Here is a 23,148-nt window from a genome sequence, read left to right as displayed (position 1 = left end):
CCACAGGAATCAGCTGTAGTGTTTGCGGTTCAAGTTTTCCCTGGTGTCTGCGCGCGCATTAAGTAGGCGGGCAATATGCTAATGTTTCGTCTTGACGGCACAACGAAGCGGCTAACGACTCGTTTGAAAAACGATTCATTTCATTGACTCAGAGTCGACTATTACTTTTGAAAGACAAAAACTTTATATACGGTGCACTTTCAGATTTAAAACTTTGCAGGATGTTTTCATTCACTTAGAGCTGTTACACAACATGAAAGGTCATTTTCTAAAATCCATAATAGGGGCACTTTAATTTCAAACCCTCTTTATAAAGTATATAGTGCTTGTAAAACACGTGGGAAATATATAACAGTTTTGTCAAATATAACATTTGAGCTGGGGTGAGGACAGTAATAACTGACCTGTAATATTGCAGTAGACCTGAATGGGATTAAGAGGGCCGCTTCCATCAGGATCTACAGAGAAATATCCAGAAGTGCTTCCTGCAAGCCTGTAGTGTTCACATGAAGCTTCATAGACGGCTAGGAACGCAAACAGAGAATATAATCATTTCATCAAAGCACCTGAAACATTTCATAAACAAGATCAAGGCCATTGTTTGAATCTTCTGTACGCTGCTTTCTAGATGTATGTACTTTTAAAAGACGTCATCTAAAGATGATTCCTGTTTAAAACAGACTTTGAGGAAAAACAGGGATCTTCAAACACAATGTTAGTATGTCATGTTTGTTTCTGTATCGTGTGCATGTTTTCAAAGCATAATTTCTAATTCAAATAACCAAAGGAAACTTTGATGTGTGACCCACTAATTGTTACCATTTAGTTTAAAAAGAAATGTTGTGTGTACATTAAATCTCACATAAATAGACAGTATGTGTGTTTGAAATGTAGGAATCCATTGTGCAGACCTACAGTTATGGCACGTAGCTCCACTGTATCCTGTACCAGTGCAGTCACAGGTGAACGAAGACCACGTCTGGGAACACTGGCTGCCATGCTCGCAGAAATTATACAGACACCTGTCAGGGAAATGGAAGAAACATGCTGTATAAAGAGACACACAAACATTTAGTTCAATATAAATATACTGTGAAAAGAATTAGAACAAACCCAGTGTGACCAAAGGTTACAATGCAAATTGAATTTAAACAGAACGTAAGCAGTCAGCATTTATTTTTTACAGGCTCATTTTGAATAAAAGTCCTCAGTCGACAGAGAACCTGCTACATGTCCATCTCAAGTCAAAATCAATTATATGTCAGTATACAATTAAGTTGTCGCCGGCATTGAAATAGACCTTAATGTGGCCTCGCCGCTCAGACGGCATCGAACAGTCCGTTAAATCAAGAGAATAGTTGGGCGTTTGACAGAATATTTAATATCAAGTGCAGCTGGATCTAATTTAGAGGGGGTAAAATTTATATTTTGATTTGTGTGAGGAGAGTATCAGAGACAGGGCTGATGTGATTGTCGCTTGACTGGAGAAAATTAATTTCCTTTTCAAGAATTTATTTGCTTCTCTCTGAAAAGCACCGAGGTTTATAATCTGTCACAAAGGAAACCTTTAACAAATGAGAGAGCAAAAAACTAAACAAAGCTAAAAGCTTACTCAATAGAAGCATTCAGTGTAATATTGGATTACAATTAATGTCATCTTAACCCAGCAAAGACTATTTAAAAAAATACTGTAGATGAACATTCATTTACAAAATAAAAATGTTTAGGATTTAGGATTTTATTAGGCCAATTTCATCCCTTCTGTTTTCCTCAACAACAGTGCTACATGAGCCCTTGATTTCTTCTTGACTTGTTTTAATGCAATGGCGTTCGAAAAACTAACACAGAGACATGCAAAAAATTGATATGCTTTCAGGAGATGTGTTGATTAATAGCGCATTAATTTGTCTGCTTAACTTTCACAATTACCAGCCTTTTAGGCCTGCATATATTATTTCACAGAGCTCAGTTTGCACGTCTGGTCCCTGAAGAGCCCACTTTACGAGGCCTCCACGTGCAATACAGCCATTCAAACAGCCATTAACCACTACAGGGAGAGTCAACTGCAGGCTGGATACTGTTTCAGGTGATGATTTCATTACCTCACTGCTATTTCTAGTCATGCTTGGAAAAGGGCTTTGCTGGACCATAAAATTATGCCAACCGATGTGCAGAACTGCTCTGGAGCAATAAACCGCCCACTGAAGTTTTAGCGATAGAGGTTGCTGGTAAGGGGACATTGTCTAAAGTAAAAGTCGATGACCTGAAAATTTGTTGTTAGGTTTGTGATGTGGAAAAAAACAGGACACTATGTGCGTTTTCAATGAATGATGGACAGTCATTCTCAACTGGTGATTTTAACTGGTCATATAAGTCCCATTAAGTCACATAACGGTCACTTTAATACTTCAGTAACATTAAAAATTTAGAACAGCATTAATATTAGCAATATAAAGCAATACCTGTAATATAGAGACATAAATCAAAGAACTAACACATACATCAAAATGGGAATTAAAAGATAATTGTGACATGAGAATGAATTACCTTATTATCAATGGGACATGCACAGCAATGTTTAGGAATTTTGAGGGTTTCCAAACTGATGCCAAGAACCCCTACGAGGGTCCCTCTCTTCAAATATAAAGGCAGCTATATACACTACCATTCAAAAGTTTGGGGTGATTTTTTTTTTATTAATACTTTTGTTCATCAAGGATTCATTAAATTGATCATAAGCAACAGTAAAAAAAAAAGTGTTCTTTTGAAAGCAGCACAACCATTTTGAACTGTGATGATAAATGAAAACTGGAAATTCAGCTTTGCCATTACAGGAATAAATATCTTTTATTTTAAATTGTAGTAATATTTCACAACATTAACGTTTTTACTGTATTTTTATTCAAATAAATGCACCCTGAACATTTCAAAAACCACCAACTTTACCGACCAAACTTTGAATGGTAGTGTACTTGCATAAAATGATTACTTAATAAAATCAGTACTAGCATAGATTACTATTTAAACTACGTGAACAAATATATATTTAGTGATAATTCTTATTAAAAACAAAATCCTTTAAGGCTCCAGCATCCCCAGGACCTTACATGACAAGCAGTTTGGACAATGGATGGATATTTCTATAGTATTTAACACATTTAATTATTAAATATATTCAATTAACAGCACATTCAAAATTAACTTTAAAAATGCTGTCAATAGAATATAGCAATTAAAATAACTTGTGAATTCAGTTTAAAAACCCCTGAATTAAACTTCACGTTACTAGCAAAAACAATACCCCAAGGTATTGGGGGGAAATTTCTTTATAAATATGTATTATCTATATTAACTATACTTTAATATTATTTACTGTACAATCGAAACGGAATTAAGTTACAACATTGCCACTTTTAGTTAGTTTGCTCATTTGCAGATATCTCACCCTGAATCGGCTTCCCACGCGTCACCACCTTCAGACAAAATAGGACTACATCATTAAAATAAAGAAATGGATGTCTTCCACTGAGGCTTCATTAAGTTCGAAAAATTTAAGTGCTTCACAAAAGGGAAAAAAACTAAACAAATTTGTCTCCATGGAGAAGCTCTCTTTGACAAGATCCAAAACCCCAAAGAGGGCAAAGCGTTGCAGGGGTCAGCTATTTTGGCACATGATTATCAGAGACAGTCTGAGGCTGCATACAGAGGGGACAGAGACGGAGGAAAGGTTCAGTCTAGCAGCCGGGAGCATTCGCCCTCTGGCAGGCTCACAAAAACTGTCACATAGCTCACAGCGGAGCCCCTCAGACTATGACAGCTGCTCATGAATGATTTAGACTTGCCACTGATGGAGGGGTCTTGTCATGTTCATACAAGTTCACTATTAATAAAATCCCACTGTACAGACAAGCCAGAGGGACATGTCCCTGCCGCCAAATTAAAACATACTGAGAGGCTGAATTAAAGCTAGTACGGTGATCTGGTTGAAGGCAGGGTAGGTGATATGCTGGTTGAAAGTCTCTTCACATCCTGATAGCAATCACTAAGTTAAGTGGTCTAAATGTATTAATATGCATTTACATTGTCTGTGAAAGGAATAGGACCATAACATGTGTGTCCAATCATAGACCTCGTTCCGAGGGCTACGATGAGATGTCCTACCTGTTTTTACATACCCTCACACACCCTGTCCGCGCAGACATCACATGTCATCAGCGCGTTTCATGCTATACAGAGTCAGTATGAGCACCACAACCGAAACAGCAGCCACCTTTTACAGTTGCTCCTGGACCAAAGAACGAGCTAATGCTGCGTTTACGCCACAACTACTGTAATTTGGAAGAGATGGAAACCCGTTACGTTATACTCTGAGTAGTTCGTGACTCGAATTTATGCGTTTCAATGGCAAGACCATCAACGCTGAAATGAATCTGCAGCAGTCAGGTGGTACAGGTCACTGCTCTTCAAGTTATTTATGTTCATTATTATTGTAATGTTATGTGCTTTGATGCATGAGGTAGTTTAACACCGTCTCTCGTGATGCTTTTGTTTGCTCCCTGCTGTACGCGTTCATGTGTTTTGAAGGAGGCGTGGCTTGAGGGAGAGTGGGATCTTGTGCTTTCAAAGCTAGCTCGCTTTTGCTAGCCTCTGTGCCTACTCTACCTTTAAAGTGAAGTGATTTGAGTGCTTTTGTATAGGATAATAAGTGCAAAACTACACTGAAGGTAAAAATATTGTTACTGGGATAGTACTTCATAATGTCTAAATTAAAAGGATAATTCAGGTTTGTGCGCCATTCAGAACTGAATTGAGAAAACATTAAATTTCAGTTGTTACTGAATTTGAACTGAATTTGGCTAGAAGTAACAAACAGGATTTAGAATTGCAATTTGAATGCAAGGAAATAAACTTAAAATTAATTAAATTCACAGTAGTTGTGAGTTTTAAATGCTACCAATATAAGTGCGTGTAGTTTATATCTCATCACTTAATAAATAAAAAATTTGTCCAGTAAGATTTTATTTATAATTTTAGGTTTTCTACAGAATCTTTTAGGATAATTATGAGTGTTGTAAGTAACATTTGACACACTACAGTTTGAAAATGTGGGGTCAGTATTTTTGTTGTTGTTGATAAATGTAATAAATGTATTCATCAAGAACAGATTAAATTGTTCAAAAGTGACAGTAAATATATTTATGTTAAAAAATATATAGCCTATATTTCAAATAAATGCTGTTTTTTGAAAATTCTATTCATTATAGAATCCTGAAATGCATCACCGTTTCCACAAAAATAATTGCAGCAGAGCTGTTTTCAATGCTGATAATTTATTATCAATTCTCTTTTAAATATATTAAAAGACAACAGTTATTTTAAATTGCAATAATATTTTACAATATTAAAGTTTTACTGTATTTTTGTATTTCAAATAAATTAAGCCTTGGTGAGCATAAGAGACCTTTTTCTAAAACCAACCCCAAACATTTGTACATATAAGTGTATATCCCCTTCATCTTCTACGAATCTATAACTGAAGATCCCACCATCCATTGTTGCCATTTATCTTGTTTACTCAAAATAAACTTGAGACAAGAGAAATCCCTCATTCTCCAAGCAGGAGGCCTGTAGACCTGGGGACAGCAGGGGTCATGCGGCTCAGGGTCGATGACGGCTCTGATTCCAGTATGCAGTAATGAGAAGAAGTGCAGAACGCAGCAATGAGCTTGTTACTGGGCCACAACCTTGATTACGAAATGAACTTCCTCCAGTTCTAATTAGAGCTCTTCCAATAGCTCAGACAGCACAACCTGAGGCCTTAATGACAAAGAACAGTTTCCAAGGAGCCATGAATAAAATCAAATGGATATTTTTTTGGAAGACAAATGTAAAACAGCAAAAGAAATATGAATGAGGCATATGTTCAACTCTGAGGAAAACTGCACCTGTCACGAATGCCACATAAGTCAAACTGTAGCTGACTGTAGCTTCCTAGATGGCCTTGCTGGACTGACAGGAGATCGACAGGTTGGTTGTTGACAAGGATGAGCCGGACGCAGCCTTGAAAGGCCATAGTGGGATTGAAGCAGCTGGATTTGTTTTGGGATACAGGACATCCTGAAAGAATAGATGAAAATATATCTGACTGTGGGTCTGAAACATGTCATTTATTTCTTCCCAATTTTAAAAATTATATTCCAACAAAATGCAGAAAGGCAAAATTAGGGCCATTATGAGTATTGCTATATATCATTATATCTATATCTATAATATTGAATACATAAAGATTTAATTTAATACATAATTACATTTAACTAGCACAATTCATCTTTAGCTCTTGCTAGTGTTTTTGTTAACTAAAACTAAATTGTTTCTGGTAATTGATATAAAGCTGAAATAAAATACATATATTAGATTATAAGATATGCTGCCTTGGCAAATAACTGTTATAAAATAAGTTGAACTTGAACTACAACAATTACTAAAACTGAAATAAAAATGAATTGAAGCTGAATAGAAATATAAAAACAACATTTAATAAAAAAAGAAAAAAGCACATTAGCTAAAATTAAAATACAAAAATAAAAGATAATTAAAATGATTAATAAATACAATATTATATAAATAATATTAAAATGACACTGGCTTATCATCTGATTCAGTTTCATTTTAAATGTTTTAGCTTTGTGAGTTTTAATGAATACAAATGTTGAATCTGTGACTCAAATTATCTTTTTTGGTCCTTTCTGGAAATATTTGCATACTCTTTTACCTCCAAAATAGTGTTTGTCTTTTGGCTCCAGGTAGTTGGTCAGCTGGATGGTGGATGCGGGCTCACTGTCCAGGGTCATGATGATCTGCAGACCTCTAGCGTTGAGACTCACTGAATGCCACAAACCATCATTCACTCTCTGACCTGTCAATCAAAATCGTCATGTTTTAAGGAACACGGCAAGTGTGTATGAACATGAAACGCCTTTTAGTGAAAAAACATCGCACATTACAATGATGTTAAACGAACCACACACACACACACTAAAGCCATCCAAGGCAACAATCAGTATGAACCGTCAACTCTCACACAAAACAAAACTATGATGAAACCGAGAACTCAATATCACAATGCAAAGTGCCAAGAAAGCAAATCTGCTGGCAAAATAAAAAACCTGCCCCCATCCCCAAAAGAAAAATTCTCTTTGAGGTTTGATTTAATTAATTCTGGCCATTACATGTGAAGGGCGCCCAAGCTGTGTGCGGCCACTGTGTGTCTACAGTCTCCCCTGTGCCAGCCATCTGTTTGTCGTTTGAGCTCAAGCGCTTCACTTCTTCTATTCCGATAATTACAACACTCTCTATTTCTGCCAATGCTGCTATGACGCGTGTTAGACCAAAAAAAAAAAAAAGGGTTTCAGGTAGGATAAAACAGCAGCTTTAAAACAGACTGGCCCTGCACAACAGATGGAGAGCGCCCTCCTTCCCCCTGCTGTGTGTCGATTGTTGTTGAACATCAGGATTTCTCACTAGACTGAAACACACAACTGTCGGTCTCAGACACTAATCTTGTTTAGACCAGCATGTGTGTGTCCTTTGATCTTTTGTCCAGAATGCTGAACAAAAATGACGTTATTGCCTTTTTTTGGGTGACGAGATAAGCTTTAAGTGTTGCCTTTCATACAAATGGTTTTGTTTTGCTCAAGCATCTCATTGGTGAGAAGAGGACCGTAGAAAAAGCGTGTCATTCTGTGCTGTGAAAGTAATAGGATGCCTCTGCATTGCCAGGCTGGCTGAATTGAAAAACAGAGACATTTATACTCTTGATCGGTATGTGCACATAATTGCTGAAACTGAGCAGCATTTCCAATTAGACTCCTTCAAAGCAGTAATTTCAGTGGCTAGAGTGTGTCATGCCTAGATAAAAGTGACAGCTCTACCATTTGATCACAGCTGCATTTCCGTGTCACTTGCTGAAGCTTTATACCTTTTACAATTTGCCTGGTGCATGTTAAATTGCTGAGCTGAAGAATGAATGTTAAAAAGAATAAATGCTATATCAATTACATGATTTAGCAACATAAGTGACTAGGTTTGTTATACTATACTTCAGTTTTTAATCGTTTATGAATATACACCAGCATTTAAAGTGGTTTTTAGCTGGTTAAGCAGTTTAAATTAACTAGCTAGTCACAACTGTTTCGCAAAACAGAATTCACTTTGTCGCACATCTGTCGCTTTAACCACATTTCTTCAACAGTATAGAATTGTTGTTTATGACGTCACACAGGTGGTTGAGTAATAACTTCTACTTAGGTTTGGTTTGAGATCAAAGTATTGTCTGATTATTACTGTTGAAAATAATGAACATGGCATCTGCAGATTACTCTGCTATTTTTGTTCCCTGTTGTTTTATTTACAGGAATGTACTAGCTTTCTTATTTTGTTTTAATCTATTTAAGTCCTAGCAGGTCATACTAACAAGAAACTATGCTTCTAACCACATGTTGAGAGCTGTAGTGCCAATCACACAACTTTGCGATGCTGTTTGAGAAAGTTCATTTAAATTATGGTTTCGGGAAACATTGATTCGTTGAACTGTGCTGCCAATGTCGGACAATAGTTGACTAATGACGCTTTTGGGACATTCACCCCAGGCTGAGACACCAAATAAGTCCAGCAAACAAACTTAGGCTGGTTTAAGATGATTTTCCAGCAGGGTTTGCCCACAAAGTTCCCTCAATGCAAGTATCTGGAGTGTATTATTGAGAGAACTGGGATTTAAAGTCAAGCTACAGAAGAGGCGAGCCGGGTCTACTCACCAGCTGACACTTCTGACATCTTCAGAGTTGACGTCTGATGTGTGAGGTGGAGGCGCCCACTACTGATCTGCAAAATCAGGTAACGTGGCTCCTGACCAGAGATCAGTGGACTGGACAGCAGCAGGCCATCAGGGTTCCAGGTGCGAAACTGCAGGCGTACCGAAAGGCCCTCCAGGAATGGTGCAGGTGCTGGCAGCGACAGAAAGCTGCTGCTGGAGCTCCGAAATGTGGCGGCCACCAGCTGTGGTTCCGAACAGGAAAAGGTCACGTTGCCCTGTGAGAGAAGAGAGAACGCCAAAGCAACGGTTTACATAGAAGCAGGGAATGACCAAATGGCAATGCAGCCTGCATTCAAATGACCCGATTGCATATCTACTGTGGCTGATTGCATCTACTCAGATGACACCGCTCAGGCCAAAATCATGCAATCACAAGATAGTGAAAGAGGTACCGTATAAGACTGTCCCTTAAAAAAAAGAAAAGGATAGCTCCTTTAAAAATCTACTTCTCATAGAAATGTAGAATTTGCATTCAGGACGGTTTCAAAAAAATATGTTCAAGTTTTCAGAAAAGTTTCATTGACTCTAAAAATGTCTTGTATGTAATCATCAAGCAAAAAAGTATTAAAGTATTGAAAAAAATATTTACTTTTGAATTTATGCACTAAAACATATTGCAAATAATTGTAATACAGAGATTATAACATGGTCCACATAGAGATGGTGTATTCAAAACATTTTGTATATGAACTGCAATTGAAAAACTTAATGGAAAAAACAAAAAGAGTGTAAAAAATGAGATGCAATTAAGAAACCTGGTAGCGGGGGGGGGGGGGGGGGGGGGGGGGGGAGAAAAGAAAAGAAAGAGGAAACAAGCTGAAGGGTTACATGAGAATTGGAGAGGCTGAGAGCCAGACAGGCTAAACCCACAAAGGCAGCAGGCGGTCTGGATAAATGTCACCAGCGCAGATCCACAGAGAGCAACAGAAACACAGAGAGCACATCCGCAGGACAGAAGCTCACGTAGGCGTGAAAAGGTTACTGCAGTGTGAGGTGAACACCTCATTGATCCCTGTGCCACAGGGCTGTACAGACACCAGATCACTGAACTGAGGCCTCGGCAGACCTTCTCCCAACCTGACAGCCTTAAGCTGTGTAACGTCAGTGCTTAATTTGAGCCGGATCCTGTTCCGGAAAATATCAGATTCTGGATTTTTGCTTTCCGGCATTTGTTTTGAAACAATCTGGCATTAACAAGTGCATTACATTTTGACAGTGAGTGAGAGAGACAGCCTCCAAACACATTTACATAAACCTGTGCTTACACTGTCTTGCTATGTTTTGCTATTGCCCCTCACCATATATTTTTGACCAATCAGCTTTCTTAAGTTCAAAATCACTCTCATTGGTTGGTGCTTACAGCTAAGTGTTTTGCGCAGTAAAGCTATGAACATGTACAGTAGTTAGAGCCATGCAGAAACCTATGAATGATGCTGTTAGATGTGCCATCACCGTTTACTGAGGTCATTGACCATACAACTTCAGTTTTTCCAGAACATACAGTGTCAGTCACACCTTTTAATTGCTATTTTTGATCCGGCAATTATTCATTAAGCACTATGTAACGTGAACATATATTTGTTTCTTACAGAGCTAGATGCAATATCATTTATCTCTCCTCTGAAGTGATTGAGTCATGGTTGTCTTGTCATTTTGATTTAGGGAAATAGACAGGAATGTGATGTGATCATTGATATTTCTGTCTTTCTAACAAGAAGCTTTTCAGCATGAAGACAGAACAAATATGATTTGTAAAACTGCTGAGAAATAAACAGGGTTCCCATTCTTTTTCAGAGATAATTTTCCAGGACATTCAAATTTCTTTAAAAAGGGAATAAGAGGCATGCAAATAATGCAGATTCACGGCCTAAAGAATAAATTCATCTCTCTATAGAAGTCTTAAAGATATCACAATTGCATAAATTATGCTATTATGTTTTAAAATAAATAAAAATGTTAATAGCAAAAAGGAAAGATACTTTTAAAAGTATATTAAAGCTGACTGTGTGTGAATTAATTCTACCTGGCAGCATCTCTCTTTTTGTAACACGAGGATCCAAGGAGGATGAAGAAGAAGAAGATGATGAGATATTACACAGGGTTTATTTAAACAACACAGAACAAGATACTAAGCATGTGAGACAGTGTGCTATGCACAAACAATACAGGACAAGGAACAGAACAAAAGCAGGAACTTAAATACACAGTGATTGATTATTAACTAAAAAACGAACAGCTGTGATGATTAGTGTTAGTGTCCATGATGACTGATCAGTGGCGGGAAACTAGAACAAGGAACACGTGATGAATGTAAACAAAACAGAAAGTCCAATAACCTAAAATAAACTGAACGTGACTGTGAAACTTTTAACAGTGAAGCTGTGGGCTTTAGTTCCTAAGAAATATATGCTAGAACTTTTCATGAGCTATTTTATTGATAAATCACAGAACAGTGTTGACAATACATTTTCTGCTCTACTGAATGTTTCTGTGTGTGTGTGCGCGTTACAATGAAGCAGCGCATTAGTTCAGAACGGTGATTAACTTATAAGCTGTTTACAACGTGCATTCACCCAATCAATTTTGAGCATCCAGATGGTACAGTATAATCAAACGTATATTGTGGAGAGCTCAGTGTATGCATTTATTTGTCATTTTAAATGGAGCGTAAAAGTAAACTTCAAAGATTTCTTATACTGTTGCGCCCTCTAAAGACCTTCAGAGAAACAAGCGTGCAGCCATCTTTAGAATTTTGTCTTTGAACCTCCATTTTTGCGGTAACTGTATATTTCTATGGCATCGCTGTCGAAGAGTCTTTAGCTGGTGAAGTGGATTTACTAATGAAAGTTATCATGAGCATTGTAATGTTTGAAGCGGATGACAAATGTCAGTAGACCCGGAACATTTTAAAATGAGCAGTTCGTTCACAAATCCTTGATCTTTCCTTCATGCTGTGGAAATACAAACCAGCAGACAGAACACAATGAGCGCAGCGCTGAAAGGTAATGAGCATGAAGGTACGATCTTACGGATTTATGAATGAACCGCTCGTTTTAAATCTTCCTGGTCTACTAACATTTGTCACGAGATCTGCTTCAAACATTACAATGCTCTACAATAAGTAAATCCAATTCACTAGCTAATTGCATGCTGTAGTTTGCCGACCCCTTGCATATACCGTATACAAATTATTAGTTTGCAAGAATTAATTGTAACAAAGTTAGGTATCTGCTTACCAGTTAACATTCGCTGCGAACATTGAGCACTCGGTTGGATTTACCTCTTATTGCGACATAGGCAAAATACCTTTACCCTCGCATTGCAAACAAGCAAAGGCAGTCCAAACTGCATGCAACACTTGATTCACAATAGAGGCGGGGTGGAGTTATGAGGGTTTAACTGACAGTTTGAGGATCCAATGGAGTTACGAGGTTTAGTCACAACACAAGCTCTGCTTAATACTTTTTGTTGGTTAAATATTTGCAAAACCCACAGACAGATGTAAATGATGACCAATAGCAATGTTGTATGAAAAATAAAAAAGATGAAATATGGAGATAAGAGGATTCTGCCTGACAGAGACGATATTTTAGATATTGTTTAATTTATAAAGTAAATGTCGTATAGGTTTTAGCATTAGGGTGATATAACAATATTAATAATATATAAAATATATATATATCTCCTCATTGTAATTGGGCCCCCCGGACATGCGAGCATAGGCAAGTGTCGAAAGCCACTACGTCACAGTGTGTTTAAACAGCGAGTAATTAAAACACTTCTCTCGTCTATCAAAACTCGGTGTCCCTGAAGATAGCACTTTCTGCTACTAACATTGCTTCGGACCAGTTGTAAACTGTTTGTAAAAAAAAAATTCCCAGGACAACCAGATTTTCCAGGACATTTTATGCTTTCTCTTATTTTCCATGTGTTTTCCAGGACTGATAATTGGTCATTAATTTTCCAGGATTTGCATGTTTTCCAGGACACGTGAACCCTGATAAAGTGTGAAACTTGGCACAGTTTGTGCACACATTTAATAATTCTTGCTGATATTGAAGAGGCAGAAGTAAAAATGTCTCGAGTCTGGACATGATTATAATTCATATAGCTAAATTAAAGTGAGAGGATCACTAGGTCAAAACCCATTTCTCATAATAAACCAGCTGCTTACCACACTGTATATCTGAGGCTTTCGTCGTTTAGCCAGGTCGATGACATTCACTCCATTGTAGTAGAGGTTCTCCATGCAGCCATGAAAGTTACGTCGAATAAAGGTTCCAGGTTTCCCTGGCAGTGGGATCCCGCCAAAGCTGAGCTGTTATAGAGAATGAATAAAACATCTCATTTCAAAACATCAACAACATTAAATATGTTTGTGTTCAATATATGCAATACATTCTAAATATTATATATCTTCATCAAATTTATATTCATTTATTACATGGCTTGGTTAAATTCTAATGTAGAATGAAGAAGAAATCTTCAAGAAATAACAGAACGCTACTAAGTATAACACACCGTTGCCATGAAAAACACAGCGTTGCCATGGACACGGTGTTCTTTAACGGAAGCATTACAATTGTTTTTAAATCAATAAACTCCTTTTTAAATCAATATTTTGTGTCAAATTATTGATTTATTTGGTAGGTAGCCATGTAATAAGCAGGATAATGTATAGCGAGGCGGTTGTTATAGCGAATACAACCCCGACAGGCTGATTAGGACCCCGACGCGAAGCGGAGGTATACATTATCCCTTATTGCGCTACACATTATCCCTATATATTATTGCATAATATTGCGCTATACATTATCCCATAATACATTATTGCGCTATACATTATCCCTTACTTATAAAATGTACACAAAAATGTACCCCTCTCAGTCCATAAAGTTAAACGCTGCTTCTGACCATTGTCATGAGACAGGGCACATTGTTGTGGTAAACAAAATGCCTGAAGTCTTTGGTATTTTGGACTGTCTTACATGATTTGTTTCAGGCCATGCCACAACATTTCAGTGGGTTTAAGGTCAGGACCTGACTTGGTTATTCCAAAAGAGCCATTTCTTCAGACTAAGCCAGTACGTTGTGCATTCTGTAAAGCTTCATTGTTATTCTGCTTGAGCCTCATTCTGTAATGCTCCATCTCACATATGGACAATCTGACATGGTTCTATACAATTTATGAATACAGTCCAGAATAAATTTTTCCATCAGTTACTCCACTGTCCAGCACTGCTGCAGGACAGTTTCAAACTATCTGGAATGCTTTAGATACTTTTTGTTTTTTGTTTTTTTGGAACACTTTTCCTACATTCCCCAGTCTTGTGATGTTCCATTGCAGAGAGCACTAGATTCCATTTAAAAACAGAAGGATTGTAGGGGCTTATATTTTAAAAAATATATATATATTTAAATAAACACAACGATCAAGTAATTAGGAAGCATAAAACGACAACAGCAGTGTCCTTGCTGCTGAGGGGAATAGAGGTCAGTCTGTGGCCAGGCGGTCTCAGTGGCAGTCAAGCTACAGTATGTCATGTCATTTCTGGATCTTGAGGACATACACAGGACAGTGCCATCTCTCAGGTGAGGTGAACTGCTGCATTTATAGTGCTATTAACTTCAGTGCACCTCATCAGCTGCACTCCAGTTAGCCTTTGACTATTGCAAGTCTGGCTCTAGGACAGCCGATGGACGCCTGGGGAAACAGAGATACGAGGGGAGGTAGAAGATACTCCATCACAGTGGATTTATGAACCATTTTTCCTTCGATGATCAATAATGCATTTTCTTGTGGTAACCTAGCACCACATGGCTATTAAAAAAATCATTTTCCTAGGCCTCCTGAAAGGTAGACCTGTGTGATGAAGACAATACAAATACTCTTTTTATTTTCCTGTGGTACTGTAGTTATATTTACCTCAAACACCTGATATACATCTCTCGCTTCGTGAGGCACGCGCGCGGTCTCTTGCTCTCTCTGCCGTGCACGCGCTGCGCGGTTTGGAGCACAGTCTCTGTCTCGCTCTAGATTCCGGGGATCTCCTATAGTATCCAGCTGCAGACCCGCAGCACCACCAGTTTCAGAACCCCAGCGCCAGAACCGGAAGTAGGGGCGGAGCTTACGTTCTAACACCAGCGCCAGAACCGGAAGTGAGGTGCGGAGCTTACGTTCTAAACCGAGTAACGCGTTTTGGAGCGTAATTTGCTTAGACACGAAACGGTATACTTTTATTACACACGAAACGTCATACTTAATACGTATGTTATAATGATACATTAAGGTACAGAAACATTGGGCTTCACCATATTTTTAATATCGTGGTCCGTTGCATTTATATTTAGGCCCTACTATGGTTCTTTTTTTATAATAATTTTTACAATGTATTTACCTACATATTGTAAATACAGTTGTTATGATAACACATTTATTTCTATTTGTATATAGGACAGTTAAGCTGTCATTTGTAACTATACAAGAATATAGAAACTATTTAGCTATTTTAGTAAAATGTTCTTAAAGTGTACTACTTACAAGCAGGAGTATGTTGTTTGTGCACCACAAATTGACACTTACCAATCAGGTATTTCAAATAATTGTAAACTAGCATGAGAGAAAATGCCACAAACTATTGTAAAGTGACACATACCATTGTTAAAGTAATTATGAAAACTGTCACCAATCATTCAGAAGTGTGCTGGACCTTGACACTGGCTTTTCACAATGCAGAGTAGTGTACATCTGTAGATCCTATATTATAATGTGGATACAGCAAGTCAAATATTTGAACAAAACATTCGGGAATCTCCAGAAGGAATATATATTAAATTAATTTGTAGTTATTGTAGACTAATCCCCAATGTTTAGTCAATGGTAGCTTATAAAATGTATACACCTTTTTCAGTAAGCAGAGACAGAAAAGAGACTCAACACATATGTAAGTTAAAGTAATGAATATTTAGAATAATAAAAAAGGAAAAATTACATAAAAGCAGATCATCATTCATTCAGCGCTGTGTTGTGGTTGCGCTGTGTCACGTGACAAGCAGTGACGCGTCACCATGGAAACCATAAAGTGACAGATTCGAAATAACGGTCGCCTTGAAAAACTCACGCTGGGGGGTCAATTAGAATATTTTAAACTTACGTGTTAAAGGGTTAACATTCTTCAAATTAGTGAAAATTCTGTCATCGTTTTCATGCTCGTCTCATTGTAAATAACTTCCGGTTCTGGCGCTGGGGTTCTGGCGCTGGGGTTCTGAAACTGGTGGTGCTGCGGGTCTGCAGCTGGATATATCTCGGGATTTTAACTAATTCGCGGGCATCAGCCGCTACCAATAATATGCGGGAGACACCCGGAACTTCCGGGAGACTTGGGATGTCTGTATTTCTATACTGAAATAATATCGGCATTAGAATTATTGATTTTTCATTAGGCTATTTTTTGGTGCTCCCTCAGCTCTTGATGCGCGTGGTGGGAGCGGCGACGCTGACAGGCGGTATGGTGTGTAAAGCTGCTGTTTAAATGTGTTCGGCTTTTCTGTTTACAGAAACATGTTCTCTAATCTGTTTAGAAGATTTAATACAAAATATATTAAAGTTTTATATCATTTTGTTTATTTCATATGATTATGATGACCAACATCAACACTGTTTTACTTTGGCACTTTGGCTAAGAAAAGTTGACTTACAAGATTGTGAACCAAAATGCTTAAGTTGTTTTATAAAAAATATATTTATTTTAAGTTATATTGTTGTAAACCAATCAGGGGGTTGGTGTAAAGCTGCTGTTTCTATGTTCTAAATGTTCTATTTTTGTAATAAAATATTAAGTGACCTTTTTTGTCACTTGTAATGAAGCTTGCTTATTAGTGAAATTATTAATATCATGGAATGGTAATTATTGTCTTTAGCATGGAGTTATGGCTCTCAATATCGCAATATATATCGTTGGGGGGAAAAATATCGCAATGTAATTTTTTTCCAATATCGTGCAGCCCTAATATCTAATGAGACCCTTTTATCTCTCATTACAGCTATATAAAAAACAACGTACACCTAGGTCGAATTAATTTAGTATAATAGGCCATTAAAAAGAGCTGACAAAATGTATTGCACCTTTTTAGACTTGCGTACAACTTTGACCACACCAGACAAGTTGGACAGGTGTAGATTTACCACCTCAAAAGGCTTGTCATTTTCAAAAAGAGGAAAACAGGGGGTCCCAGAGACCTACCTCATAGTCGACCTCTAGAGAGTCTCCATCACCCTTGGTCCTAAAGTGCTGAGTGTGTCTATCCAAAGTGAAGTTGACCTGTTTGTTAAAGCGTTCGATCAGAACAGAGTGCCAGTGCAGATCGTCCAGGAGACTTCCTAAGGTGACCACCATACGAGCACTGCTGGATCTCACCCGGCTGTCATCTGCCAATGAGAAGGTTTTCCATACAAGTTAATAGTCATGAATAACTTCCAGTCATTAGCATGCACTACCGTTCAAAACTCTGGGGTTGGTAAAAAAAAAACAAAGAAATTAGAAGTAATTAATTCCTATGATGGCTAAATAATTTGCAGCATCATAACTCCAGTCTTACATGATCCTTCAGAAATCACTCTTATATTCTGATTTGGTGCTTAAATAACATTTATTATTAATGTTGAAAACAGTTGCGCTGCTTAATATTTTTGTGGAAATCATGACACATTTTTCTATGATGAATAGAAAGTTCAAAAGAACAATTTCATTTAGAATTTATTGCATCCTTGCTGAATGAAATAATGAATTTTTTTTTTTTTTTTTAAACCTTGCTGATCCCAAACTTTTGAAAGGTAGTGTATGTATTAATATATTCTTTATGAACACATTCTCATGAATTCTATCATGATTATTTTTGCTTTGTAACTATAATACAGTACAAAAAAGACTACAATAGTCTCCACTCCAAAATAAATATGGTTAAATATATGAATAATACTTCAACCCTTTGAAGTGGCTAGCTTCCCCCAGTACTGTAACTCACCCAGGTTTAGATGCAAGGCCAGCCTGCCACGATGAAGCTCCAGAGTGATATAATCCCCTCGCTGGCCTTCTCCATGCAGTAAAACACCTTCTGCCTGTCGACTCTTAAATCGCAGCGATATAACATCTTTCACCGTGCTCATAGACTTCTGGTTGAATCGGTAGAGCAAAGAGCTTCTGCCATCAAAATCAGCCACATACGATCCTATGGACACATGAGATTTTGTATGAAACATTTACTGGAGAGTGGAGACAATCTCATTGCACTTAAAATGTAAATAACAAACAAAAATGACAGTACACAGAAAAACAAATTAACATTTAATTTTTAACATTAAATATTAATTAGATATTAAACAATCATGATGAAACTAGGTGATATTGGCTAAACTAATAACGCTGTGACCTAGTGATGGCACTACCTGAAAAAACAAAAGACAAGGACTCTATTTTTACTGTTTCTGGTATTCAAGAGAGATTTGCAGGTGCCTTGAATTTGCTGCAAGAAACTATTTTTGCAAACTTAAAATCAAAAATTACAATCTAAAATAAAAGCAATAATTAAATGATGTAACCCAAGGCTGGAATACACTACGGAACTTCTGAATAACTCGGCCGACTTTGTAAATTTACATTTTACATTTAATCATTTAGCAGACACTTATCTTTAATTTTAAAAACTGGGCATCATACACTAAATGAATGAGGATCACACAGTCCCAGACTTCTTGTTCCGAACACAATAAATTCATGCAGAAACATGTGCCTCGTTGCTAGGAGATGCATGACAAATAAGAATATTATGTGTTCTAAATAGGTATGCACCGATATGATAATTGTGCCGTTATGATAACTCTTTATTATTTGAAAGCCAATAGCCGATATATTGGCCGATAAATCTAAATCCAAATTTTTACATTTTTTTTTTACAAAAACAAAAGTCTTACCATTAAAGACATGTCCCAAGCATACAATGTTAATTGTGTAATTATAATTGTATGTAGCATATGACAAACCTGCAGACTTATATGTTGCACTTAACTGCATTTTCCTTTTCCGATCATATTTAAAGCAATTAAAAACCATCATGGCAAACAGTGCGCATCTGAAGTGTCTCAGCTGAAGGAAATAATCCATTATGTATCGGCTTTAATATATCGGCCACATTTTCAAATAGTGCCGAAAGCAATAACATTAAAAGTAACATATCATATGGTGGCCGATCTATCGTGCATAGATCTAAAATCAGATCAAAATATCAAACTTTGTTGATATATCTATCCACAGACTGGATAAAATCTGTGCCCATCATACACAACACAATTTTCTGTGAATCTGTCCACTCCGACTGCCTAAATTCTGCAGACTGGCTCTGACTTAGAATTGGGGCAACAATCTGGCCAAAAGTCATGTAGTGTATTCCAGCCAAGAACTGGAGTTATAATCGAGCTACTTAGAAAATGGGAGGCTATAAGAAAATGACTAACATTTCTGCAGATATTAGTAGACTTCTTACAGGAGCACTGTTCCCCATTGAGGTTTTAATGGAGCAAGTTAATGGGGCTCAACAGCTCTCAGCACAAACGATCAACTCAGCGAATCAAGCGTTTCACTAATGTTTAAATCTAGTGTCTGAATGCCATAACATGTCAAGAGATCAAATGCTGCATATTCTATATTGCATACTGGTAAACAGAAATGTTTCTCAATTTTCAGATGACATGCTTTGCTTAGAAAGTTAATGAAGTTTGTCTTGAGATAGTCAAAAAGGAATATGACCTGACGAAAGCATCTGTTATGACTCAATTCTCTATTACCCCTTTGAGCAATTCATCCAGTGTGACCCATTGTTCCAAGACAGAAGTTTAAACATTTCTTTCTTTGTCGTCTTTTATAAAAATTATTATTTATTTTTTTACTTTTTAAAACACCAAAACAGTCTAAATATTCTCAGGATCAAAACACAAAATGTTCTTTTTCTCATGCTTGTTTGCAAAAGTTGTTTTGCAGAAATCTTTATATCTGTGTTCCAGTTCATTACTGTATAATGCCAATCATGAAGCAAAACCCAGCAGCCTACGGAAAAAAACGAACAAAGGAGTGAGTTTAAAAAATAGATAGAAAATGAATGCCTCCTTTTTCGGATTAGTGCAGCAAAGCAGAAAGCCTGTATATTTTCCAGCACTGAATATAATGACCTATTTTTGATAATAAGCAACCGCTCCATTTGGTGAAATAAGGATATGTGAGCTATGAGGTGCGTGGTCTGTGCATAGCAATCTTGCAGTCGTGATAATGACACTTATCTAGTATTGCACCATTCTCAGGTTCAGCTTGAGTTCACAACTGTCACAGCAGTCGGCTGATTAGCATTATGTGATATGTGGCTCAAGTTAATCTGAGCTGTTAGGTGCAATCACCGTACTTCCAGTGAGCACTAGCCGTCAAATCATGTATAATTAAAAGAACATTTATGCTCTTCTTTCAAGGTTATATTCAACACTCAAGATCCAGTGTACATAGACTAGTGCTCATATTCATTATATCGAAACTCTATGTTCAGATTTGCCATGGGATTCACATGTGAATTCTTTAAGTGTCTTTGGTTGATTAGCCGAGACAGCCGAACGTTTATCTGCAAAGCACACATTCATCCGAGTTTAATCACGGATCATGCCACGGAATAATGAGGAACCTTTTTAGAAATGTCTATGTGATTCAACAATTGATCCATTTTGTGGATCTCGGTATCATTAAAAGGCACATTTCTTTTTATTTATCTACCTAACACAGATGAGTGTCTGATATGTCGACATCTTTGTTCGGTTTTGGAAAAGTATTATCAAAGAAAGTCATCAAACGACCTTCATTTAAAGGAGAAAAGTGAAACTGCTGCTGTCATGCAATGAATTATCTGTGTCACCTTAACTCAACACCTGTAAAAAAAATACTGTGTGACTGGAAAAGGAAAAGGACAAAGGACAGAAGGCATGTGAAGATCTGCAGCAAGAATTATGGGTAATGTTATCACCTTATATACTGTGCCACAACTATTTTATTACCCCTGCTACCAAGACTGCGGAAATGTGCAGTGTGAACTGCTATCGGATATAGGATGCCTCTGTACTCTAATTCTGAAACACTTTTCAACTCGTACGAAATAATGTGAAATATGAACTGCACAATATGGAAAACTACATCTAAACTCAACATTAATGCTAAGCATAGAAAAACTGCGTACCCTTAAAATTGAATGCAATAGATGTAACTGCTGCGTTTTAGAAAGCAAAACGCCTGCTGGTCATTTGTAATATATATTTTCAACATTAAATATTCTCACTCACGGTAAGCACAGCCGTACACAGCCACTCTGAGGCCCACCCGACCACTGGGGCTCCAGTCCAGAGGAACGAAGCGGAGGAACTGGGTTCTGATCGACTGGCTGAGTTTATGGTGGACCACACTGTCTGGATTCACGTTTCCCATAATCCTCTGGAAATGGGGAAAAAAAGGAGAAGGTGTTCAGTTTCTATGAATATCGTTTGAAGTTCCAGTAGTTTTTTTTAAGCATTAGAGAAATAAATCTCATGCTTTTTGTTGTGAGAAATACTACACATATATATATATATATATATATATATATATATATACATACAGTATATATATATATATATATATATAGGGTGTAACAGTACACAAACATGAAGGTTCGATACAAACCTCAGTATTGAAGTGATGGTTTGGTCCAGGTACAGCAGGGGGAAGTAAACTAAACCCAATTTTTTTATTAAACTGGTTTATTGAACAAATTGTGTCTTTTTATTAAACTGGTTTATTGAACAAATTGTGTCTCTCTCTTTAGACAAATTAAATTATAATGAATTACATTTTTAGATAGATTTAAAGGGGTCATGACATGAGAAACCAAATTTGCCTTGATCTTTTGGTATATAAGAGGTCTTTGTACCATTAAAACGTCCTGCAAGTTTCATAGCTTAAGACGTCCTCCCCATTATAAACGAATCATTTATTTAATCAAGCTCTAAATACAGCTCGTTCTGGATCCATGGTAAGAAGTGACGTCACAGTACGAAGTGACGTACCAGCGTTTGCATATGACCGCCTCCGGCAAAAGACAACTACGCTTTAAGCGCAAGACAACTACGCTCATTTCGTATCATTGTCGCGCCCGCGCGCTACGCGCCTCACAAGTGTTCAGTCGACGGACAGCGAGTGGGTCTGTGTACAGGGAAATTACGATGCCGCAGATGTGCTGTTCCTGGCTGTGGACAAACAACATCTTTGAATACGCTGCGAAAGATCCAGTCGTCAGGGGAAAATGGATGCACTTTATTTTTTGCGGACGTCTCAGTCACGGCAGTGTTAGTTTAAGCATTTGTTCTATACATTTGAAGGATGACTGTTTTGAGAACAGACTGTTTTGAGCTTTGCCAGAAAACTGTTGCTCAAAGATAAGTCCGTGCCGACTATTCTGGGCTCAACAACGACGACGCAAACTGTAAGTAATGTATTTAAAACTTTAAACTACTTTTTAAATACGCTGAATCCGCAAACGTTCTGGCTGGAGGCGTTAATAATTGCTGCATAGGCACTGACGTTAGCCAATCATAACAGTGGGCGTTAACACTGAACTCTTAAAGGGGAAACACCCCCAAAACAGACTGTTTGAATCAGAGGATGAGAAACAGGGTGGGAAAGGGTCATAAATCACTACATTTTAAAAGTTTTTTGTAAAAAAAACTATAGTAATACTATAATTGCACCTAAGGGAACATAATAATAAAATAAAAAAAAACATGTCATGACCCCTTTAACAATCAACACTTCAAAGAAAAACAACTTGCTTATACAATTGCACATAAGGTTTTGCATTAATTTCTCCAATATACAGTTAGTCACAACTTGTTTTCATGATAAATTGATTTAAACATAATACCATAAGACATTAAAGTAAATATAATGAACAAGCTAATAATAGTAACAGGATCCCCTCCAGAGTTCAAGCTGTGGACACTAATTGACTTGCCTGAGGTAAATGTAATGCTACAGTACGCGAGATATTGTTCTCAAAATGTTTTATTGATTTCTTTCCACGTTTAAAACACTGATTGAGAGATTAGACGTATTATCAGAGAATGTCTAATAGGAAGAGAATTGGCACTCTCTGGTTACTTCCGGTTTCTGGACTGGCTGCAGTAACACGTCTCTGTCCATGCGGGGGCGCTCGCAGGT

At 37.2% G+C, this 23,148-nt stretch overlaps 1 protein-coding gene across 4 annotated transcripts in view; it reads right to left on the bottom strand.

Moving 5' to 3' along the window:
* Positions 1-23,148, bottom strand: part of cntnap5a (contactin associated protein family member 5a) — a 100,186-nt gene that overhangs the window by 25,583 nt on the left and 51,455 nt on the right. For all 4 annotated transcript variants that reach the window (XM_079618565.1, XM_079618563.1, XM_079618564.1 and 1 more), the window contains exons 4-12: positions 21,240-21,387; positions 17,897-18,100; positions 17,116-17,300; positions 13,047-13,190; positions 8,814-9,087; positions 6,773-6,916; positions 5,946-6,117; positions 916-1,022; positions 405-524 (exon numbers count right to left, since the gene is read on the bottom strand). In XM_079618565.1, the coding sequence (XP_079474691.1) occupies positions 405-524; positions 916-1,022; positions 5,946-6,117; positions 6,773-6,916; positions 8,814-9,087; positions 13,047-13,190; positions 17,116-17,300; positions 17,897-18,100; positions 21,240-21,387 (1,498 nt within the window). The remainder of the gene's footprint in view (positions 1-404; positions 525-915; positions 1,023-5,945; positions 6,118-6,772; positions 6,917-8,813; positions 9,088-13,046; positions 13,191-17,115; positions 17,301-17,896; positions 18,101-21,239; positions 21,388-23,148) is intronic.

Source organism: Phoxinus phoxinus (genome assembly GCF_949152265.1).
Source record: "Phoxinus phoxinus genome assembly, chromosome: 7".
Classification (NCBI taxonomy): Eukaryota; Metazoa; Chordata; class Actinopteri; order Cypriniformes; family Leuciscidae; genus Phoxinus; species Phoxinus phoxinus.
The sequence above is the reverse complement of the archived record's forward strand: the minus strand, read 5'-3'. Positions and strand labels throughout refer to the sequence as shown.